Source organism: Rattus rattus, chromosome 1, assembly GCF_011064425.1.
Source record: "Rattus rattus isolate New Zealand chromosome 1, Rrattus_CSIRO_v1, whole genome shotgun sequence".
Classification (NCBI taxonomy): Eukaryota; Metazoa; Chordata; class Mammalia; order Rodentia; family Muridae; genus Rattus; species Rattus rattus.
Window position 1 is genome coordinate 209003848 of NC_046154.1, and position 18751 is coordinate 209022598.

Sequence of the window (18751 nt, forward strand, 5' to 3'; positions counted from 1 at the left end):
CCCTTCATGATAAAAGTCCTGGAAAGAATAGGAATCCAAGGCCCATACCTAAACATAGTAAAAGCCATATACAGCAAACCAGTGGCTAACATTAAACTAAATGGAGAGAAACTTGAAGCAATCCCACTAAAATCAGGGACTAGACAAGGCTGCCCACTCTCTCCCTACTTATTCAATATAGTTCTTGAAGTTCTAGCCAGAGCAATTAGACAACAAAAGGAGGTCAAGGGGATACAGATCGGAAAAGAAGTCAAAATATCACTATTTGCAGATGATATGATAGTATATTTAAGTGATCCCAAAAGTTCCACCAGAGAACTACTAAAGCTGATAACTTCAGCAAAGTGGCTGGGTATAAAATTAACTCAAATAAATCAGTAGCCTTCCTCTACACAAAAGAGAAACAAGCGGAGAAAGAAATTAGGGAAACGACACCCTTCATAATAGACCCAAATAATATAAAATACCTCAGTGTGACTTTAACCAAGCAAGTAAAAGATCTGTACAATAAGAACTTCAAGACACTGAAGAAAGAAATTGAAGAAGACCTCAGAAGATGGAAAGATCTCCCATGCTCATGGATTGGCAGGATTAATATAGTAAAAATGGCCATTTTACCAAAAAGCGATCTACAGATTCAATGCAATCCCCATCAAAATACCAATCCAATTCTTCAAAGAGTTAGACAGAACAATTTGCAAATTCATCTGGAATAACAAAAAACCCAGGATAGCTAAAACTATCCTCAACAATAAAAAGGACTTGGGGGAATCACTATCCTGAACTCAAGCAGTATTACAAGAGCAATAGTGATAAAAACTGCATGGTATTGGTACAGAGACAGACAGATAGACCAATGGAACAGAATTGAAGACCCAGAAATGAACCCACACACCTATGGTCATGATTTTTGACAAAGGAGCCAAATCCATCCAATGGAAAAAGATAGCATTTTCAGCAAATGGTGCTGGTTCAACTGGAGGTCAACATGTAGAAGAATGCAGATCGATCCATGCTTATCACCCTGTACAAAGCTTAAGTCCAAGTGGATCAAGGACCTCCACATCAAACCAGACACCTCAAACTAATAGAAGAAAAACTAGGGAAGCATCTGGAACACATGGGCACTGGAAAAAATTTCCTGAACAAAACACCAATGGCTTATGCTCTAAGATCAAGAATGGAAACAAATGGGATCTCATAAAACTGCAAAGCTTCTGTAAGGCAAAGGACACTGTGGTTAGGACAAAGCGGCAACCAACAGATTGGGAAAAGATCTTTACCAATCCTACAACAGATAGAGGCCTTATATCCAAAATATACAAAGAACTCAAAAGTTAGACCGAGGGGAGACAAATAACCCTATTAAAAAATGGGGTTCAGAGCTAAACAAAGAATTCACAGCTGAGGAATGCCGAATGGCTGAGAAACACCTAAAGAAATGTTCAACATCTTTAGTCATCGGAAATGCAAATCAAAACAACCCTGAGATTTCACCTCACACCAGTGAGAATGGCTAAGATCAAAAACTCAGGTGACAGCAAATGCTGGCGAGGGATGTGGAGAAAGAGGAACACTCCTCCATTGTTGGTGGGATTGCAGACTGGTACAACCATTCTGAAATCAGTCTGGAGGTTCCTCAGAAAATTGGACATTAAACTGCCTGAGGATCCAGCTATACCTCTCTTGGGCATATACCGAAAAGATGCCCCAACATATAAAAAAGACACGTGCTCCACTATGTTCATAGCAGCCTTATTTATAATAGCCAGAAGCTGGAAAGAACCCAGATGCCCTTCAACAGAGGAATGGATACAGAAAATGTGGTACATCTACACAATGGAATATTACTCAGCTATCAAAAACAACGAGTTTATGAAATTTGTAGGCAAATGGTTAGAACTGGAAAATATCATCCTGAGTGAGCTAACCCAATCACAGAAAAACACACATGGTATGCACTCATTGATAAGTGGCTATTAGCCCAAATGCTTGAATTACCCTAGATGCCTAGAACAAATGAAACTCAAGACGGATGATCAAAATGTGAATGCTTCACTCCTTCTTTAAAAGGGGAACAAGAATACCCTTGGCAGGGAAGAGAGAGGCAAAGATTAAAACAGAGACTGAAGGAACACCCATTCAGAGCCTCCCCCACATGTGACCCATATATATACAGCCACCCAATTAGACAAGATGGATGAAGCAAAGAAGTGCAGAAGTGTAGATCGCTCCTGAGAGACACAGCCAGAATACAGCAAATACAGAGGCGAATGCCAGCAGCAAACCACTGAACTGAGAATAGGACCCCGTTGAAGGAATCAGAGAAAGAACTGGAAGAGCTTGAAGGGGTTCGAGACCCCATATGTACAACAATGCCAAGAAACCAGAGCTTCCAGGGACTAAGCCACCACCTAAAGACTATACATGGACTGACCCTGGACTCTGACCTCATAGGTAGCAATGAATATCCTAGTAAGAGCACCAGTGGAAGGGGAAGCCCTGGGTCCTGCTAATACTGAACCCCCAGTGAACTAGACTGTTGGGGGAGGCGGCAATGGGGGAGGTGGGGAGGGGAACACCCATAAGGAAGGGGGGGGGGGGGATGTTGCCCGGAAACCGGGAAAGGGAATAACACTCGAAATGTATATAAGAAATATTCAAGTTAATAATAAAAAAAAAAACAAACTTTGTTGTGACAAAAGTCAGTGATTCAAACCTTTTTAAATGATTTTTGCTCAGTTTTAAAATGGAGATTATTGTAATATATTTTTTAACTTATTGATAAAAATTAATTATATTTCATAGACTCAGTATAGGAATTTATATGCAAAATGTCTTTGGAGCATTGTACTGTATTTGTTATCAGTCAGTAAATATTTTTAAAAATGTAAAGCATTTGTGTTTCTCAGAGATTTCTCTAAGGAAAATATGCTAAGGAAACATTGGAATTCAGGGTTCTGCTTGGATTCGAAGAATGTATGGACTTAATTTGTGGTTTATATTTTGGTCAGAAAATAAGGTCATATTTCTCTATTAGCATTTTGAACAGTTGATATTATTCCAATGAAAATCATGCCAAATTAAATGTAGCATTTTTGTAGTAATGTTTAAGTTGTTCTTGTAATGTTTAAGTCCTTTTAATCAATTAATTGCTTTTTCTGTAGAGTAATTGTAGACAGCTGAAGGCTGATCAAGTTTTAAAAATTCAATTTAACTTTAATATTTTAGCTTTCCGAATTATGTTTAAAAATAACAACTTTGAGAATGCCATTACTAGAAACATAAGAAATAAAGGCTTATGCTGTAAGAGAAAAAAAATAGAATTATTAGAGTAAGTGAGAATGATTAGTTGGTTCTCAGTATAAAGTAATCAGGCTTAAAATTATAATTTCTAGTTCAATAACTTTTATTTGGCTTAAATTACATTTTTTTTTTTTTTGGTTCTTTTTTTCGGAACTGGGGACCGAACCCAGGGCCTTGCGCTTCCTAGGTAAGCGCTCTACCACTGAGCTAAATCCCCAGCCCTTAAATTACATTTTTTAAAATGTGATTTTTGTCTTCGCATTTCAATTTAAAAAATATTATATCTCTGTATTGTAGGAATAACAGTAACCAAATCATTGCCAAACCCAGGAAGTACATGTTAGTTAAAGCAATAGCCCGTTATCCTGGGAGGGAATGTCAGAGCTGCAGAGAAACTGCCGTACAGGGCAGTGTCCCTGTTCCGTTTCCTCTGGTGGCTACCAGTTTATGCTGTCACGCTATGTTAGCCACATCAACAACCAAAAACCGATGCAGTGCTGATAAACTCCAGACTGCAATTCAATCCTGCAATTTACTCTTTTCATTCTGTGATGGAAACTAGATAGCCTGTTGCGTTCAAAGAAAAGCAGTTTAAGGTTAGGTGCACTCTCCTACTTCCAGCACTTGTGCTTCAAAGGCAGGGGACTTGCTGCAAGTTCCAGGCCAGTGGGGTATATGCAGTGAGTCAAGGATACACAGGGAGACAGTGTCTGAGGAAACCAGTCAGCCAAGCAGTAACATTCAAAAAGGGAAGCAATTTTAAATAAAGTAGATATAATATGATACATAAAAGTAACACAGTACAAGCTTTAGGGAAACAACACTGTATTATATCACTGCCCACATTGGTACCTGTTCCCAGCAGGTGAGATGTGTGTGGCCGACTAAGTAGATGGATGGAGGGATCATGGGGCAGTGTGAGTGAACGCCTGCCATCCTTCCTCCCCCTAGAGCCAGAGTCTTGTGGAATCTACTGTGTTTCTTCTTAACTTACTTTTCCTTTAAAAATAATGAAGAATCTTGGAAATGATAGAAATTAAACACTTGGAAATATGAAGGGATACAATGAATTAGAGCCATAGTATATACAATACTTTTGTAGTAGATTTTTGAACTATTTATGAGTAGGACTGTGAATATATGTAGCTTTCACCTTTAAGTGCAGTGAAGGAGTTAAATGTGGTACTTCTGTTTAGACTCACATGTTTGACCATTCTGTAGTCTGTGGATAATCTGTAACAGCTGGTTTATTTGTTTACTTTTTTGCACCTGTTTTTCTGCTTAATAATTAAATTTCCTGAATCTTAAAATTGGCCTTATTTTCATGAAAAATGACAGTGCATTGTTCTTTTCAGCTAGTTTTGATTTATACTTAATATTCTTTTATTTCTTAGCTCACTGAAATGCAAGCTGAAAATAGCTATTATAGCCCACAGAAAGTAAAATCTAAGGAAGTTTTGTGTTGGGAACAAGAAGGAACTACAATTGAGGTAACCTTTTACCATTAAACCTGGTACCATGGGCCCTTGTCATAGCCATTTATTTAAAATATTTAGATTTGGGGTTGGGGATTTAGCTCATTGGTAGAGCGCTTGCGCAAGGCCCTGGGTTCGGTCGCCAGCTCCAAAAAACAAAAACAAACAAACAAACAAAAACCAACAACAACAAAATTTAGATTTATAGTCTTACACATCGTTGTCTTTTAGTGTTGTTAGTTGAATAGTTATTCCTTTAGTATGAAATGTGAATTTGTTTCATAACAGGTCTGTGTGGGTGTGGGAGGCTTGATGTTCACAGAGTGCCAACCATCAAGGAGGTTTGAGGAGACAGACAAGAAGGCTGTTTGTTATAGAATATATCATCTCTGAATACATTCGAAAGGCAGCAATCCTGACTGCTGTATGTAGAATGTGTACAAGGAAAGCCTGTAATACCTTTATTAACTACACGTTCTTAGTTCTAATATTCCTTTCTTCTTACAGGCTCTTATGATGGGAGAAGCTTTCTTTGATTGTCAGATTGGATTTGTAGGTTGCAGAGCCATGTGTCTTAAGGGAATTATGGGTGTTAAAGATTTTGAGGAGCATATGGACAGAAGTGAAACCGTAAGTCAAGATTTCCCCTTATTTGAGATAGGTAGCAGTGATAATGGAGTATAATAATGACCACCATGTGAGATCTGCTTGGCTGTCTTCATCAGAGGCTCGCAAGAGGCCTGTTCTCTTCCCTCTGCATTTCCCTTGCGAGAAGTCATGTATCTCAGAAGACATGAAAAAGTTGCCAGCACGTAATTCTTGGAAATCATTGCAAATATGTTCCATTCACAAATGCTTCTTTGCTTTTAGTGGCATTTGCGTGGAGTTCCGTTTTTGGTTATTGAGTGTTGTTTGTGAAAATAAACAATACACGTGGGGCTAACATTCCTTTCCTGTTTATGGGACCTCAAGCTTTAGTTATTTCTGTTGAGTGCTAAACGAATGGAATATTAAAAACAACTTTAATAATCTAATGACTTTTCCTCCTGTTCTGATTTATACATTAATTTTTTAGGAAGCCTGCTTCTTCATTTGTGGTGAAAATTTAAGTACAAAAGGTTTGACATATCTTACAAATTCACTGTTTGATTACCGGAGTCCAGAGAACAATGGCACCCGTGCGGAGTTTACCTTGGATGCAGCTCACCATAAGGTCAGGGAATAAATAGAGACTTGAACTGAATGCTTGTGTGGTTCGTTGAACACACTGCATGTTACTGTGAATGCTGTTTTCTTCTCAGTTTCTTTTAAGCACTGGTTGTTTATTGAAGCATTAGGAATATTGTAGTCCAGTTTTTACACCTGTATAGGAATAAGGGATCTGTGGAAATGCTTAGGTTTTTCCAGTATAACTATTATGAAAATGAAGGTGACTTTTCACTGCATACTTAGTCTTCAATTTTTTCATGTAGCAGGTATTTATATGCTTATAGAATATTAGTTCATTTTTACATACATTTAAAAATTGTCTTGTATTCATATAATACAGACTAATTTATATTTTAATTTTTCATTAATATTGTCTTTCATAGGTAAACTAAAAAATTTACTGTTTCTGGTGTGATGAACACACATTTCAGTCCACCTTCAGTGTTTGAAATGTTTCATGTCAGTATAATTGAAGTAATTATGGAGTGACTCTATTTGAGAGGATACATTATTGGACAGTTTGGTGATAGTGACCAAAGGACACACAAAGTGACAAGAGTGTGTACTACCTACTCTATTAAAGCTATTTATTAACTAGACATTAGTGATACAGTGTTGAAAATGTCTAGTAGAATTATGGCTGGCCACCAGTGAGGTCAGCGTTAAGGGAACATCGCTTTTCTGAGGAGTGAATTCTTTGGGTTACACCTCTTCCTTTGCATTAGCAATCCTTTGAGTTGATGCAGTCCTCAGAGGGTATTGAATCAAATGTATTCTGTTTTAACACTTTGCTCTGTCCAATGCTCTGTTTATATTTCCTTGGTGGCAGGAGATACACACTGAAATAGCTGGCATGCAAAGGTTTGGTGCTTTTTACATGGATTACCTGTATACAATGGAGCACAGCAGTGGCAAAGGTACTGGTTCTCTTGGATTTGTAGTTACCTTTCCTTAAGCTGAAGAATATAAAGTTATCTTCAAAGTGCGTTGGCCCTTGGCAGGCTGTATTTTGTTATGTTCCACTTACCTTCAGGTATTTTTTCGGGAATGGTTTAATTTTAGTGTTATAATTGAATTTTCCAATAGAGTTTAGCATTTAAATGCATTTTTTTGTGTAGCTGCTTGAAAATATATTTATAATAGCGAACTAATATTAGTATTTATTCATATTAAACATAAAAATTATATGTAAAATTTTATTTTGCTTTAGCATGTCAGATAAACAAATACTTCCTTTTCTATACTTAATACATTTTGAAAACTATATAGATATCTTTATTAAAAAGTTTGCTTTGAGCATATAGAAATAAATTCTTTCAGTGCTGAACACAAGTTTCAATAGTCATTCAAGTACGTGATAATTATAAAATCGTGTTAAGAACAGTAGTATAAATGTACTAGGAGAGGTCCAGGTCAGAAAATGACAGCTGGTTTGAAAAACTTCAGAGTTGATCTTGAACATTGTTTCTTTTTTATTAACTCTCTGTGTTCTTTATTTTGCATTGTTTTTATAAGTGTAGTTTTTTATTAGTTGGAATTAAATACTGTATTTATGCATTCACTTTTTATTTCTGATTGAAGTTTAAAATGTTGTTATAAAATTGACTTCTTCTAGGTTCAGCAAATCAGCAAGACTTTCCTTCAGGGAAAAATGAGGATTTTGGAATAGTCCAAGAAAAGTCTACCAAGAGCCTTGTTATAGGGCCTCTAGATTGCCGCCTGGACAGCAGTGCGGTACATCGGGTTTTGAAGATGATTGTTTGTGCCATGGAACATGAATATGAACCATATAGCAGGCTCAAACCAGGTTTGTGTTTGGCTTAATTCTTACTTGCCCCGATACTTCACTGATTGGGCAACTCAGTTTCCTGTGCTGTTTACTTTTTCTCTGTTTTGTTTGGCTGTCAGCATGTGCTTTTGAGTGTGTAGGTACCTTATAGAGACTGAACTTGTGCAAGTGTAAAGTGAGACTTGGAAGTTTTGGCATGATATCTTGATATTACCATATTAGTTAGGGTCTCACTGCCATGCTTTCGAATGCTATTTCCAGTAAATATTTGTGAAATATGACTTGAACATGCAGATGTAAGAGTCAAGGAAACCTAGGAACAACTAATTTTAACACACACTGTGAAGATAGTTATTGTGTGTTTTGAAAATAAATTACTTTCACTGGAATGATGAAATAACTATAGAAAAAGGAAAGCGCCTAACGAGAGAAGATAGGGTATTGCTGAGAACTCCCCCGTGACTCACAGTGCCCCTTCAGCCCTCACTTTTATTATCATTTGGCTTTTTAATCAATGGGTATGTGTATGTGTTACATGTTTATGGTCCCACAGACACCAGAAGAGGTCAGAGCCAGTGTAACTGTATTTGCAGGAGGATGTGAGCCTTCTAATGGGTGCTGAGAACCAAATTTTGGTACTCTGGAAGAATAGGAAATGTTCTTAGCTGCTGAGCCACATCTCCAGTTTTTAAGACTATTATTTTTACTTTTTAACATCTGATAGTACTTGGAGTTTTTGAATGTTTCATCCATCCATCCATCCATCCATCCATCCATCCATCCATCCATCCATCCATCCATCTGACTGTCTATCCATATTACTCCCTCCTCCCCCTCCCTCTCCTCTCCCCTCTACCTCCCTTCCTCTCTCTCTCCCTCCTCCCTCCCTCTCTCCCTCCCTCCCCTTCTCTCTGAGATAAGATATCTTTGTGTAGCCTTAGATAGCGTGCAACTTGCTATTGTAGAAAATTTTTCAGGGTTTCTGTTCCACTTTTGATCCCTTTAGTCCAGGATAAAGATGCGTACAACCTTTACATTTACAATAAGTCTTTATTGGCACTAGACTTGGGCGGATATCTATCTTCTATGCTATTAAAATCTATTTCCTATTGAAAACTCCAAGTTATTACTTCAGTTATGTTTCATCTGGTCTACTCTTAACTCCAGCTGGCCAACCTCATGAGGATTTGGGCCATGCTTTTATGCTTTTTTGACTCCTAACTCATGGTTTCTTCTTCCTTCTACATCTTCTTCTCCCCTGATGGTTCTTCTCTGTTCTTGGGCTCAGAAATCCTAAACCCTGCCATCTCTTCTGCCCAGCTATTGGCTCTCTGCATCTTTATTCACCAATCAGAAATACCTTGGTGGCAAAGTCACATAGCCTTCCTTGGGTCTTCTTGTAGACTCTCTAGTTTCTGGAGCAATCTGGTCCTGGGAGCCTGTACTTAGCATTACAGTACATAGCAAAGTACGAAATGTCAACAGTAAGTAGAATTGACTGCCCTTGAACTCGTAGAGATCTGTCTGCCAATCCTTCCCGAGTACTGGTGTCAAATGCATGTGCTACCAAGCTTGGCTTGAATTCTTATAAGTGGAATTATACAGCATTTGCTCTCTTTTTATATTTGTGATATATGTTCTTTTGTGAGATATATGTTTTTACTACTGTATAGGCTGCTTTTAGGTGGATATAGTTTGGATAAGTAAATAAAATTGATATAATAAATAAATAAAATGGATATAATAATAAGTAAATAGTTATAATAAAATGGATATAAAATTTATTATAAAATAGATAAATTACAAATATTATAAATATTATATTATAAATTATATAAAATAGAAATTAATATTTTTTCTTTTATTGGATTTAAAAAAATTTACATTTCAAATATTATTCCCTTTCCCACGGTTTCCCCTTTGGAAACCCCCTATGCCATCCCTCTTCCCCCTGCTTCTATGAGGGTGTTCCCCACCCACCCACTCCCTCCTACCTCCCCACCCTGGCATTCCCCTATACTGGAGCATAGAGCCTTCACAGGATCGAAGGGCCTCCTACTATTGATGCCTGACAAGGGCATCCTCTGTCACATATGTGGCTGGAGCCATGGGTTCCTCCATGTTTACTTGTTGGTTGGTGGTTTAGTCTCTGGGAGCTCTGCGGGGGTCTGGTTAGTTGATATTGTTGTTCTTACTATGGGGTTGCAAACCTCTTCAGCTCCTTCAGTCTTTTCTCTAACTCCTCCTAAAATAGAAATTATTATAAAATGATATAAAATAAAATAAAATATAAATCATAATATTATAAATATTATATAAAATAAAGTTTTATTTATAATAATAAATCGGATATAATAAATACAATGGATATAATCCATTTTACTTTCAGTAAATATTTGCTTAGTGTTTTGTTCTTTTGCTGTTTTCATAGCAAGCACTAGCTTAAATGATTATACATTTTCACTCTTAGGAGATACTTCCAGACCGCATTTATGAATGGCTGATATTTTACTCCTATAAGTTGACTATGAAGCTTCTGGTTGTTTTTGATCAGGTTATAGTCTGCTACCAGATGGTGATGGTCCTTAGGCAGAAATGGTTTTATATCTTAAACAATTGGAGAATTTCATTTTATACTTATTAAAGTTATATGAAACTTACATGTGAGTATCTTTAGTGAGTGTATTGTATGTGTTTTGAACTCAAGGCCTCATACCTGCCAGACAGCTACTTAGGGACATCAAGTCCCACACACACAGACTTGTTGAGCTCTTTGGCCCTTCGTTGTTTTTTGCTGCCTTTGTGCTCCAGTGGTAGATGGGAGTGATTGTGACACAGTGACCCACAAAGCCTCATCCTTATTTACAGGAGACTCTGTAGAAAGTGTTTGCTGTCTCTTCCCCAGATGCCTGCCAAAACTTAGTCATCTTTTACATTTTAACCATTCTAGTGGTTGTACTGCCCCTTCATTTGCAGCCACACGATACCTAATAACATTGTCTAGCTTTTTATCTAATGTTCAGCTGTTTGAAGCAGCCATATTTTGGGTAAGTCACTCCAACCCCATTTTACTTAATTATTTTAGGTAGGTTTAAATTTTTTAACAAACACCATTTTGGGGGCTGGAGATATGTAGAATTCAGATTCTGTTTCCAGCATCTGCTTTGCTGCTCAAAACCACCTGTAAGCAGGGGATCTGACCGCCTCTTTTGGCTTCTGTGGGCACTAGGCCCATATGTGGTACACACATACATGCAGGGAGAACACTCATACATGAAGTAAATAAATCAGAACGGAAATCTAGGTTTGTTGGGGTCTTTCTTTCCATTTGCGTACATCTTTATCTGTGTATTTGTGGGAAATGGTTTCTCTGGTTTGTGTCTTTATGCATTTAATGTTAGTGATATATTACTGTGCAGAAAATTGTTACTCTTTTAAAGAAAGAAATTAGGAATTCTTGAAGAGATATATTAAAAAATATTTAATTTCTATGTAGCAAAGATTAATATACTTATATTAACCAGTAACTTGTATCTAGAGTAACTTATGACTGTTTCACTGTTGAAGAATTACCCTTAAAATTTGGGGAATGAATTAATTCAGTTTTTAGTTGGTTAAGAAGATTAACTTCTCATTTTCACTTCAGAGAGTAAGGATGAAAAGGAGGTAGTCCTGAATCCTGAGGAAGTGGCTTCTTTGGAAGAATATATTCCTACTCGGCATACAAGTGTTACTCTGCTCAAATGTACTTGCACAATTTTTATGGCAGAATTCAATTTACTTGACCGTTTGCTTCCTGTCATCATGGGAGGAAAGGTATATTTCTCCTTCAGTAACATGCTTTCAGTGGTGCATGATAATTTTGGTTATTAAATTAAGGTGTATTTGTTTATGTATTTCCCCTGATGGAGTAAGCTCAATGTAACTAAAGTTCCTGATTTTTAAAAGGTAATATTAAATACAACTTTAATAGAATAAGCTAAGACTGTATAAAGAAACGGTGAAGCGTATAGCTTCTGGAAGTGAGACCATATACTGCTGTATTACCTCAAGTAGCTGCTTCATATCCTTAATTCTAATTTTTTAAGTGGTTGTAAATTTAGTGATTAAGAAATAAAACGCTCTGCTGAATTAACTTTTTCAAATAGTACATTTGTTCCCCACCCCCCTTTTTCCCTCTCCCTCTCTGTGTGCACACATGGATACTTTATACGCCACAGCACCCCTTTGGAGGTCAGAGGGCAGCCTGTGGGATTCAGTTCTCTCTCTCCATCTTGTGGATCCCAGGGCTTGACCTCCAGTCCTGAGGTTTAGGGTCATGCCCTTAGCTGCCGAGTCAGCTCACCTGCCCCTTATTTCTTAAGCACACAACAAAGGCAAAGTCGTTATTGCTGTCACCTCTCCTTCATGGCGACATTGCAGTCAAAGGACCAGCTGACACACATCATGTATGGTAACATATTCTGTACTGCAGCTAAGTTTTCTCATAGATCCCCAGTTATATTCTAGTTGTGGTACCCAGAAAGGTTTAATAATGTCTTAATGTAATGAGAGAAGCCAATAATCTAAACAAATCATCTTGTTCCTATTGAGAACCAGAATTGGGTTGCTTTAGTATGTGTATACTTCTATTTGTACTTAGTGAAGACATACTACTCATATAAGCAAGTATGCACTTCACAGGACTTAATTCTAATTGTTGACAGCAGCCCCGTGTTCATAGTGAGATTTCTACTCTTCCTTTTCAGTGCTGTTCTCTGATACTAAGGATTTACATTGCACAAGGGCAGCTTAGAGGTTAGCTAATAAAATGAATAGAATTTCATGGTGATTTGAACCACTCTCTCAGTAACATTTCCTTGCTAGCAGTTTTCCCTTTGAAAATTGATATGGTTGAGGAAAAAACCCACGATTAGAGAATATCTCAAAAAACAAGCAAATGCGAGAGGCACAGCAGGAAAAAAATAAGGCTTACAAACAGGAAAGAACACTCAAAACTATGTTACATCTAAAAGTATATAATGAAAAATACACCTAGATAAGTTTTATTTAAACAAAAATCTTTTTAAAGAGCCAAGGAAAATCTGGAGAGATAGCTCAGTGGTTAGGAGCAATTGATGCTCTTGGAAAGGAGATAGGTTTAGTCTCCCACATGGCAGCTTAATACATTTGTACTCCAGTTGCAAGGGATCCAGTACCACCTTCCGCCCTCTATAGGTAGCAGACATACATCCATATGCAGATAGATAAACATGGAGGCAAAGCACTCAAACGCATGAAATAAAAACTTAAAATCATCTTTTTAAACAAAAGCCAAAGAAGAAATATGTTCTGTGCAAAGGAATCAAGATTGAATGCACAACTACTTCGCACTAAGAAACCACACAAGCAACAAGAAAGAGGAATGGGATAGGCAAAGATATGGGGGACCTAGAACTAGTATAATTTAAAAATGAATTAGAAGCTAAGGAAAAATCGAGAACAGCTTTTGCCAGTAAATTTTAGAGTTTATTAAGATAGTGGCATTTTTACATATGGACTTAAACCCTATTAACACCAGGAAAAAAATGAAGGTAAAGAATATTATTAGAAATTGTTTTGGGTATGCTGGTTGCAGGCCATTAATCCTCGCACTTGGGAGGCAGAGGCAGGCCTGATTTGGTGAGTTCGAAGCCAGTCTGCTCTGCATAGCAGAACATGTCCAAGGCAGCCAGAACTACATAGAGAAACCCTGTTTCCAAAATCTAAAAAGGAAAACAAACAGAGTATTATCAGAAATCAGTAGTACTCCAGAGTGTTACATAAGTCTGTTTAAAGAATGAGGAACATACACATTTCCTGCAGATGTTAAGAATCTCTAAGGGAGTATTCTGTGTTATTCCATCACAAGTTAAAAAAGAGAGCTATGAAGATTGAGGTGAGAATGTTCCTTTCCTCCAGTGGTGATGTCTTCCTGGAAAGGGAACTGTAATCTGGAGTTCCTCAGACGGGCAGGTGTCATGCCAACTTACTGTGCTTCACACTCAGATTGCTGTGTGGTTCATTGATGCTATTTTTCATAGGAATCCAAAGTAAAGTTATTTAGAAAACAAAGCAAAACCATAACTGAATTGAAAATAGTTTCAAATTACTGATGATGGAAAAATAGGGCTTTTGGATTAGAGAAACTGCTCATAAGATAGATTGTCTCAAGACAAAGAGGATCTTGGCTTTCTTCATTAAACGTCAGGAACAATATTTAGTGTTCTCCTCTTGAGGTTTTTGAATGATTAAGAAACTATGGAGAGATAATGCTCCTTCCTGTTGATTGAGAAATAAACATCGTTAGCTAAAGGAGCAAGAATAATTTTTAAAGAAGTGCATTCTTTAAAAGCCAAGGCATACTTGGACTATCTAGAAGACATTGTATTTGGTTATTTCATGAGCGTTCTAACAGCTATTTCTCGCTGGGTTTCTCACTGTGAAATATGTGGGTCTGAAGTTGATGTAGAGGGATGTATGTAGATCAGCCCTTGTTCTGCTAGAGTGTAAAACTTATACCATTACTTTCCAGAACGCAAGTCACTTCACGAATGCCACAAACTTCCAGTCACTTCGGCCTTTGCCATCCATTCAGATATTGGTGGATAAAATCAATTTGGAACATTCTGTCCCAATGTATGCTGAACAGTTGGTCCATGTGGTCAGCAGCCTTACTCAACCTTCTGATAACCTTCTTCATTATTGCTATGTCCACTGCTACCTTAAGGTATGGAAAGACAATTTTCTTATTTGTTAGTGTCTGTTCACGGTAGGAATATCAAGCGAGTTACTTTGTGCTTAAGGTTGTAGTTTTAGAGAATCAATATTTCAGAAGGTAAGATTAAATAAGATTTAGTCACTACTCTAGTATAATTAAAATGTTTCAATTTTTTTGATTCCTAGTAATTAGTAGCTGATTAAATAAGATTTAGTCACTACTCTAGTATAATTAAAATGTTTCAATTTTTTTTTTTTGATTCCTAGTAATTAGTAGCTTAATGTTTGACAATTGTTTTCACAGTTTTGAAGATCTAAAAGTATCACCCACAATGAGTTTTGAAGCAGTGTGAAAAAAATGTTTAATATGGGTGTTTTAAAAAGCCCAGGATTTACTTGAAAAGAAACATTAATGTAGGCATAGTGTTTCATAAGGAATCTTTAACACAAGTTTTTAGTCATTTTTCTCTTGTTGGAGTCACAGTAAGTTCTTGATTTAAAGGGAAATACTTGATTTGTTTCAGTGAGTCCATGTGCATGCATGCATGCATATATGCATGTGTGTTACACACTTGTCCATGTGGCTGTGAAGCTGAGGTTGACATCAGATGTCTTCTGTCACTCTCCACGTGATTTCTTGATAGTGGGTGTCTGCTGTAATTGCAGTGCGTGGATTTGCTGCCCAGTGAGCCCCTGGCTGAGGTTAAAGGCATGTGTCACTATGTGGGTGTGAGGGCCTTAGGCTACTTTGTGGGTTCTTCTTTCTTCTACCTTTTTCTTTCATTAATATTAGGTAAGAGAAAAAAAAGGATAGGAAAGGAAAGAGTCCCCTGAATAAAGTCGGGGGTTGGAAAGGGGCGATGCTATCCTTGACTACTTCCTGCTGATTAGGGGCATAGAGTTCCTTGGAACAAGTTTGATCTTCACCGTCAGGATATGTAAATTTTCTTCTTGTTTCTTTGCTTACAACTACATAGTAAGCTGTGACCAACAGCAATCAACAACAGCCAACTGACAAACAGACCAGAAACCCATTCTGCCTCTTGGATCCCTAGCATTTATAGACTCTCTGAAAAGTCCCCAGATTTCCAGATGTCGCACAATTGCAGAAACTATCTGCACCTGGCAAAATTATGTCTCTGCTGGAGTATGAGGCAAATCATAACTGTTGTGGACAATCTGAAGAAGCCCATATCACACATCTGGGATTAAAACAGAAACATATTCTTAAATCATATATCTATGTTCTTTAAAGAAACTAAAACTCCAGAATTGTCACTACAAGGGACCAAACGCAGATCTTTATGCTTGTGAGGCAATCTATCTTCTTGGTCCTTCCATCCCCAACTTAAAAAAAGATATATTTAAAAATAGTTATAGGGTCAGTTAAGTGGCTCACTAGTTAAAGGTGCTTGCTGCCAAGCTTGTTATGTCTGTGGTGCTGAGAGGACAACTTGTGAGAAATACTCCACTAAGTGGGAGTTTCATATACAGGGCTCAGCTCCTGAGGCTTGGTGGCAAGCACCTTGAATCTGATAAGTCATCTCAGTAGCCTCGTTTTATTCCAAAAGAGCACCGGATTTCATGTGAAGGAGTTCATGAGAAGGATTAAAGTACTTCCCAGATAGAGCCCTGTTCTCACTTGATACATTGGTGGCTTCAAAATCCTTAGTTATATATTTAAAATACATTTAAGACAATAGTTCTAGATCTCTTCATGTTTTAAGTTTAACGCATTGAAATTTAACTGTTGTCAAACTACCAGAAAAACATGCCTTCCAGGAGCTTCATTTGGAAGTGAACAGAGCGGCAGGCACATGTGACTGCAGCTGCTCTGGTGTTTGGCCCTCGCTCACTTGCTCACTCGCTCGCCTGGCTGTGCTCTGTCTTGCAGGTGTTTGGTTTCCAGGCAGGACTGACGTGTTTGGAGCAGAGTGGGTCTCACTGCCTACCTGCACCCATTGTTCCCTCTTTCAGTACTGCCCTCTATGGGAAGCGTCTGAAGCTCCCTGCTCTCTGGTAAGGAAGTACTTGTTAACTGTGATTTATGTTCATTTTTATCTTATCATTTCTGGATAGAAAATTTTAAATATGTCTAGCTTATGCCCATAAGTGTAAGTTTTATACAAAATGTTAGAAAAACAATTGAAATTGTATTCTTATTGAGACCTAAGAAATGAAAACCTCCATTTTTTAAATGTAAAAAGTTAAAATATTACAGCTATTTATTTTGTGTATGTACATGTGGTGTATATGTGCATTCATGTGCCATCGCACATGTGTGGAAGTTTGGGGACACCTGTGGTGTGACTTCCCTCCCATTATGTGGGACTGGGGATTGAATTCAGGTCTGTGGACTTGATAAGCACTTTTGTCTGCTCAGCTACCTTACCAACTTACTGCTGTCATTCTCAGTAATGTGTTAGTTCCCAGTATTTCTGGAGTAGGAAGGGTGGTTGATGGGTACTAACTTACTTCATATTTGAGATATGTGCTGCTGCTGTAGAGAGTTCCAGGGATAAGAAAGAGCAGGCGACCTTTCCTCCTGGGAGTAGGCAGATCTGTGGAAGAAGTGCAGTGGATGGTATGTCATTCCACATGCTGCGTAAAGTATACCCAGCATTTAGAGAAGACATGTTTAGTAACAGTGTGGGCAGATTTTCACCTTAATCACTTATTCAAGATTGCTTACTGCATTTGAAGGTCATATTTCCTTAAATTCTAAGAGATTTTTAGAAGGAAAGGTAATATTTTCTATTTACTTTTAGATAAAAGTAAATGTTTTTAAATATGTTATAGAATTAATTGTTTAAACAAAAGAAATATGGTTATGTAAAGTTATCTTCTAGTGAAATATATTTAAACATGTATTTAAAACATGTATTTCAATGTGTAATATTATATGATAATATTATTAATTAATTAATATTAGTAATATTATATGATAATACTTGTCTTCAGTTTTTTATTTAAGTAGATTTTCAAAGTAACTTCCAGAAAAACAGATACAAGTATCTTTAAAAAAAAATACTGTATTCCTTTAATAATTTAAAATAATTTGGGAGTGAAATTAGTAAGGAAGTTACTCATTTTTTCAAAGAAATTTGCCCATTGTTCCACAGAATTTATAAAAAAATATTATGATTAACTCTTGGAATGAATCCTGTGAGATGAAACCATTTTACAGTTTCTTTTAATGTTTCTTGGCAGGTTTCTGTTTGTAAATGTCATTGTCCTCATATGTGGTTTATTATGCTATGTACAATGAACTTTCTATATATAGCACATTCCATTTGAGCTAAACTGTTCTGTATTCTGGTCTGTTAAGAAGTTGTGGCCGGGCATAGTGACACTCAGGAAGCAGGTGGATCTCTTTGAATTTGAGACCAGCTTGGTCTACATAGTGAGATCAGGCCAGCCAGGGCTACATAGTGAATAGTGAGACCTTGTCTCAAGAAACAACAACAAAAAAACAGGATTTTTTTATTTTTTTTTTTTTGTCGTTCAAATGTTGGAATCAATTTTACTAAGTGCTTCAGAAAACTATTATCTCAATTATTTCCTCTAAAACCCACAATGGAATATTTAGCTTGTCTATAAGAAAGCCTTCTTTATTGACCTTTGCTGGATAGACATAAGCAGCCATCTACGTGTTGCTGTATTTGACTTCCAAATCTTGCTGCCTTTGTCTTTGAGTTCCTCTTTGTTTGCCTTGTCCTTTCTTAACACATCTTGGTTCCTTTAACGTTTTAGGAACAAAATACAATTTGGTGTTTATTAGTGACTTTGTTGCTGAGACAGTAGCTACTGAAAAGCAACTTGAGTGGGAAGGGTGTGTTTGCTTTATGCTCTGAGGCTGGGTAATCGTTATGTTGGGAAAGCATAGTTCCAAGATCAGAGGACGGCCAGACACATTTTATCCACGGGTGAGGAACAGAGGCTGGACTATAAAGCTTCAGCACTCCCGCCCTTGCCCCCAGTGGCCTACTTCCAGCACAGCTCCGCCTCCTAAAGGTTCACAGCCTTTCCCAACAGTCAGCAGTAGGAAGCAGGTGCTCAAGTACATGAACACGCAGGGGACCTTTTAACATTCATACCACAGCCAGGTCTGGGTCTCATTTACTTTCTACCTTCCGCTCTCCTACCTCACATTCTACCGTGGGGAGCAGCAGTCTCTAAAGCTAGCTCCGTAGTGGGCCTGACATCCCCAGTGAATAACCTCTTTTTTAACTTA

General features: G+C 37.4%; 1 protein-coding gene across 2 annotated transcripts in view; it reads left to right on the forward strand.

Moving 5' to 3' along the window:
- The window catches only part of Vps13b (vacuolar protein sorting 13 homolog B), a 543994-nt gene that overhangs the window by 48576 nt on the left and 476667 nt on the right, over positions 1-18751 (forward strand). The window contains exons 9-16 of one of the 2 annotated variants that reach the window (XM_032914442.1): positions 4701-4796; positions 5289-5411; positions 5857-5994; positions 6820-6907; positions 7606-7797; positions 11426-11595; positions 14333-14527; positions 16412-16536. In XM_032914442.1, coding sequence (XP_032770333.1) covers positions 4701-4796; positions 5289-5411; positions 5857-5994; positions 6820-6907; positions 7606-7797; positions 11426-11595; positions 14333-14527; positions 16412-16536 — 1127 coding nt within the window. Of the gene's footprint in view, positions 1-4700; positions 4863-4981; positions 5258-5288; positions 5412-5856; positions 5995-6819; positions 6908-7605; positions 7798-11425; positions 11596-14332; positions 14528-16411; positions 16537-18751 lie in introns of those variants that run through there. The other variant, XM_032914433.1, reaches the window with a different exon arrangement.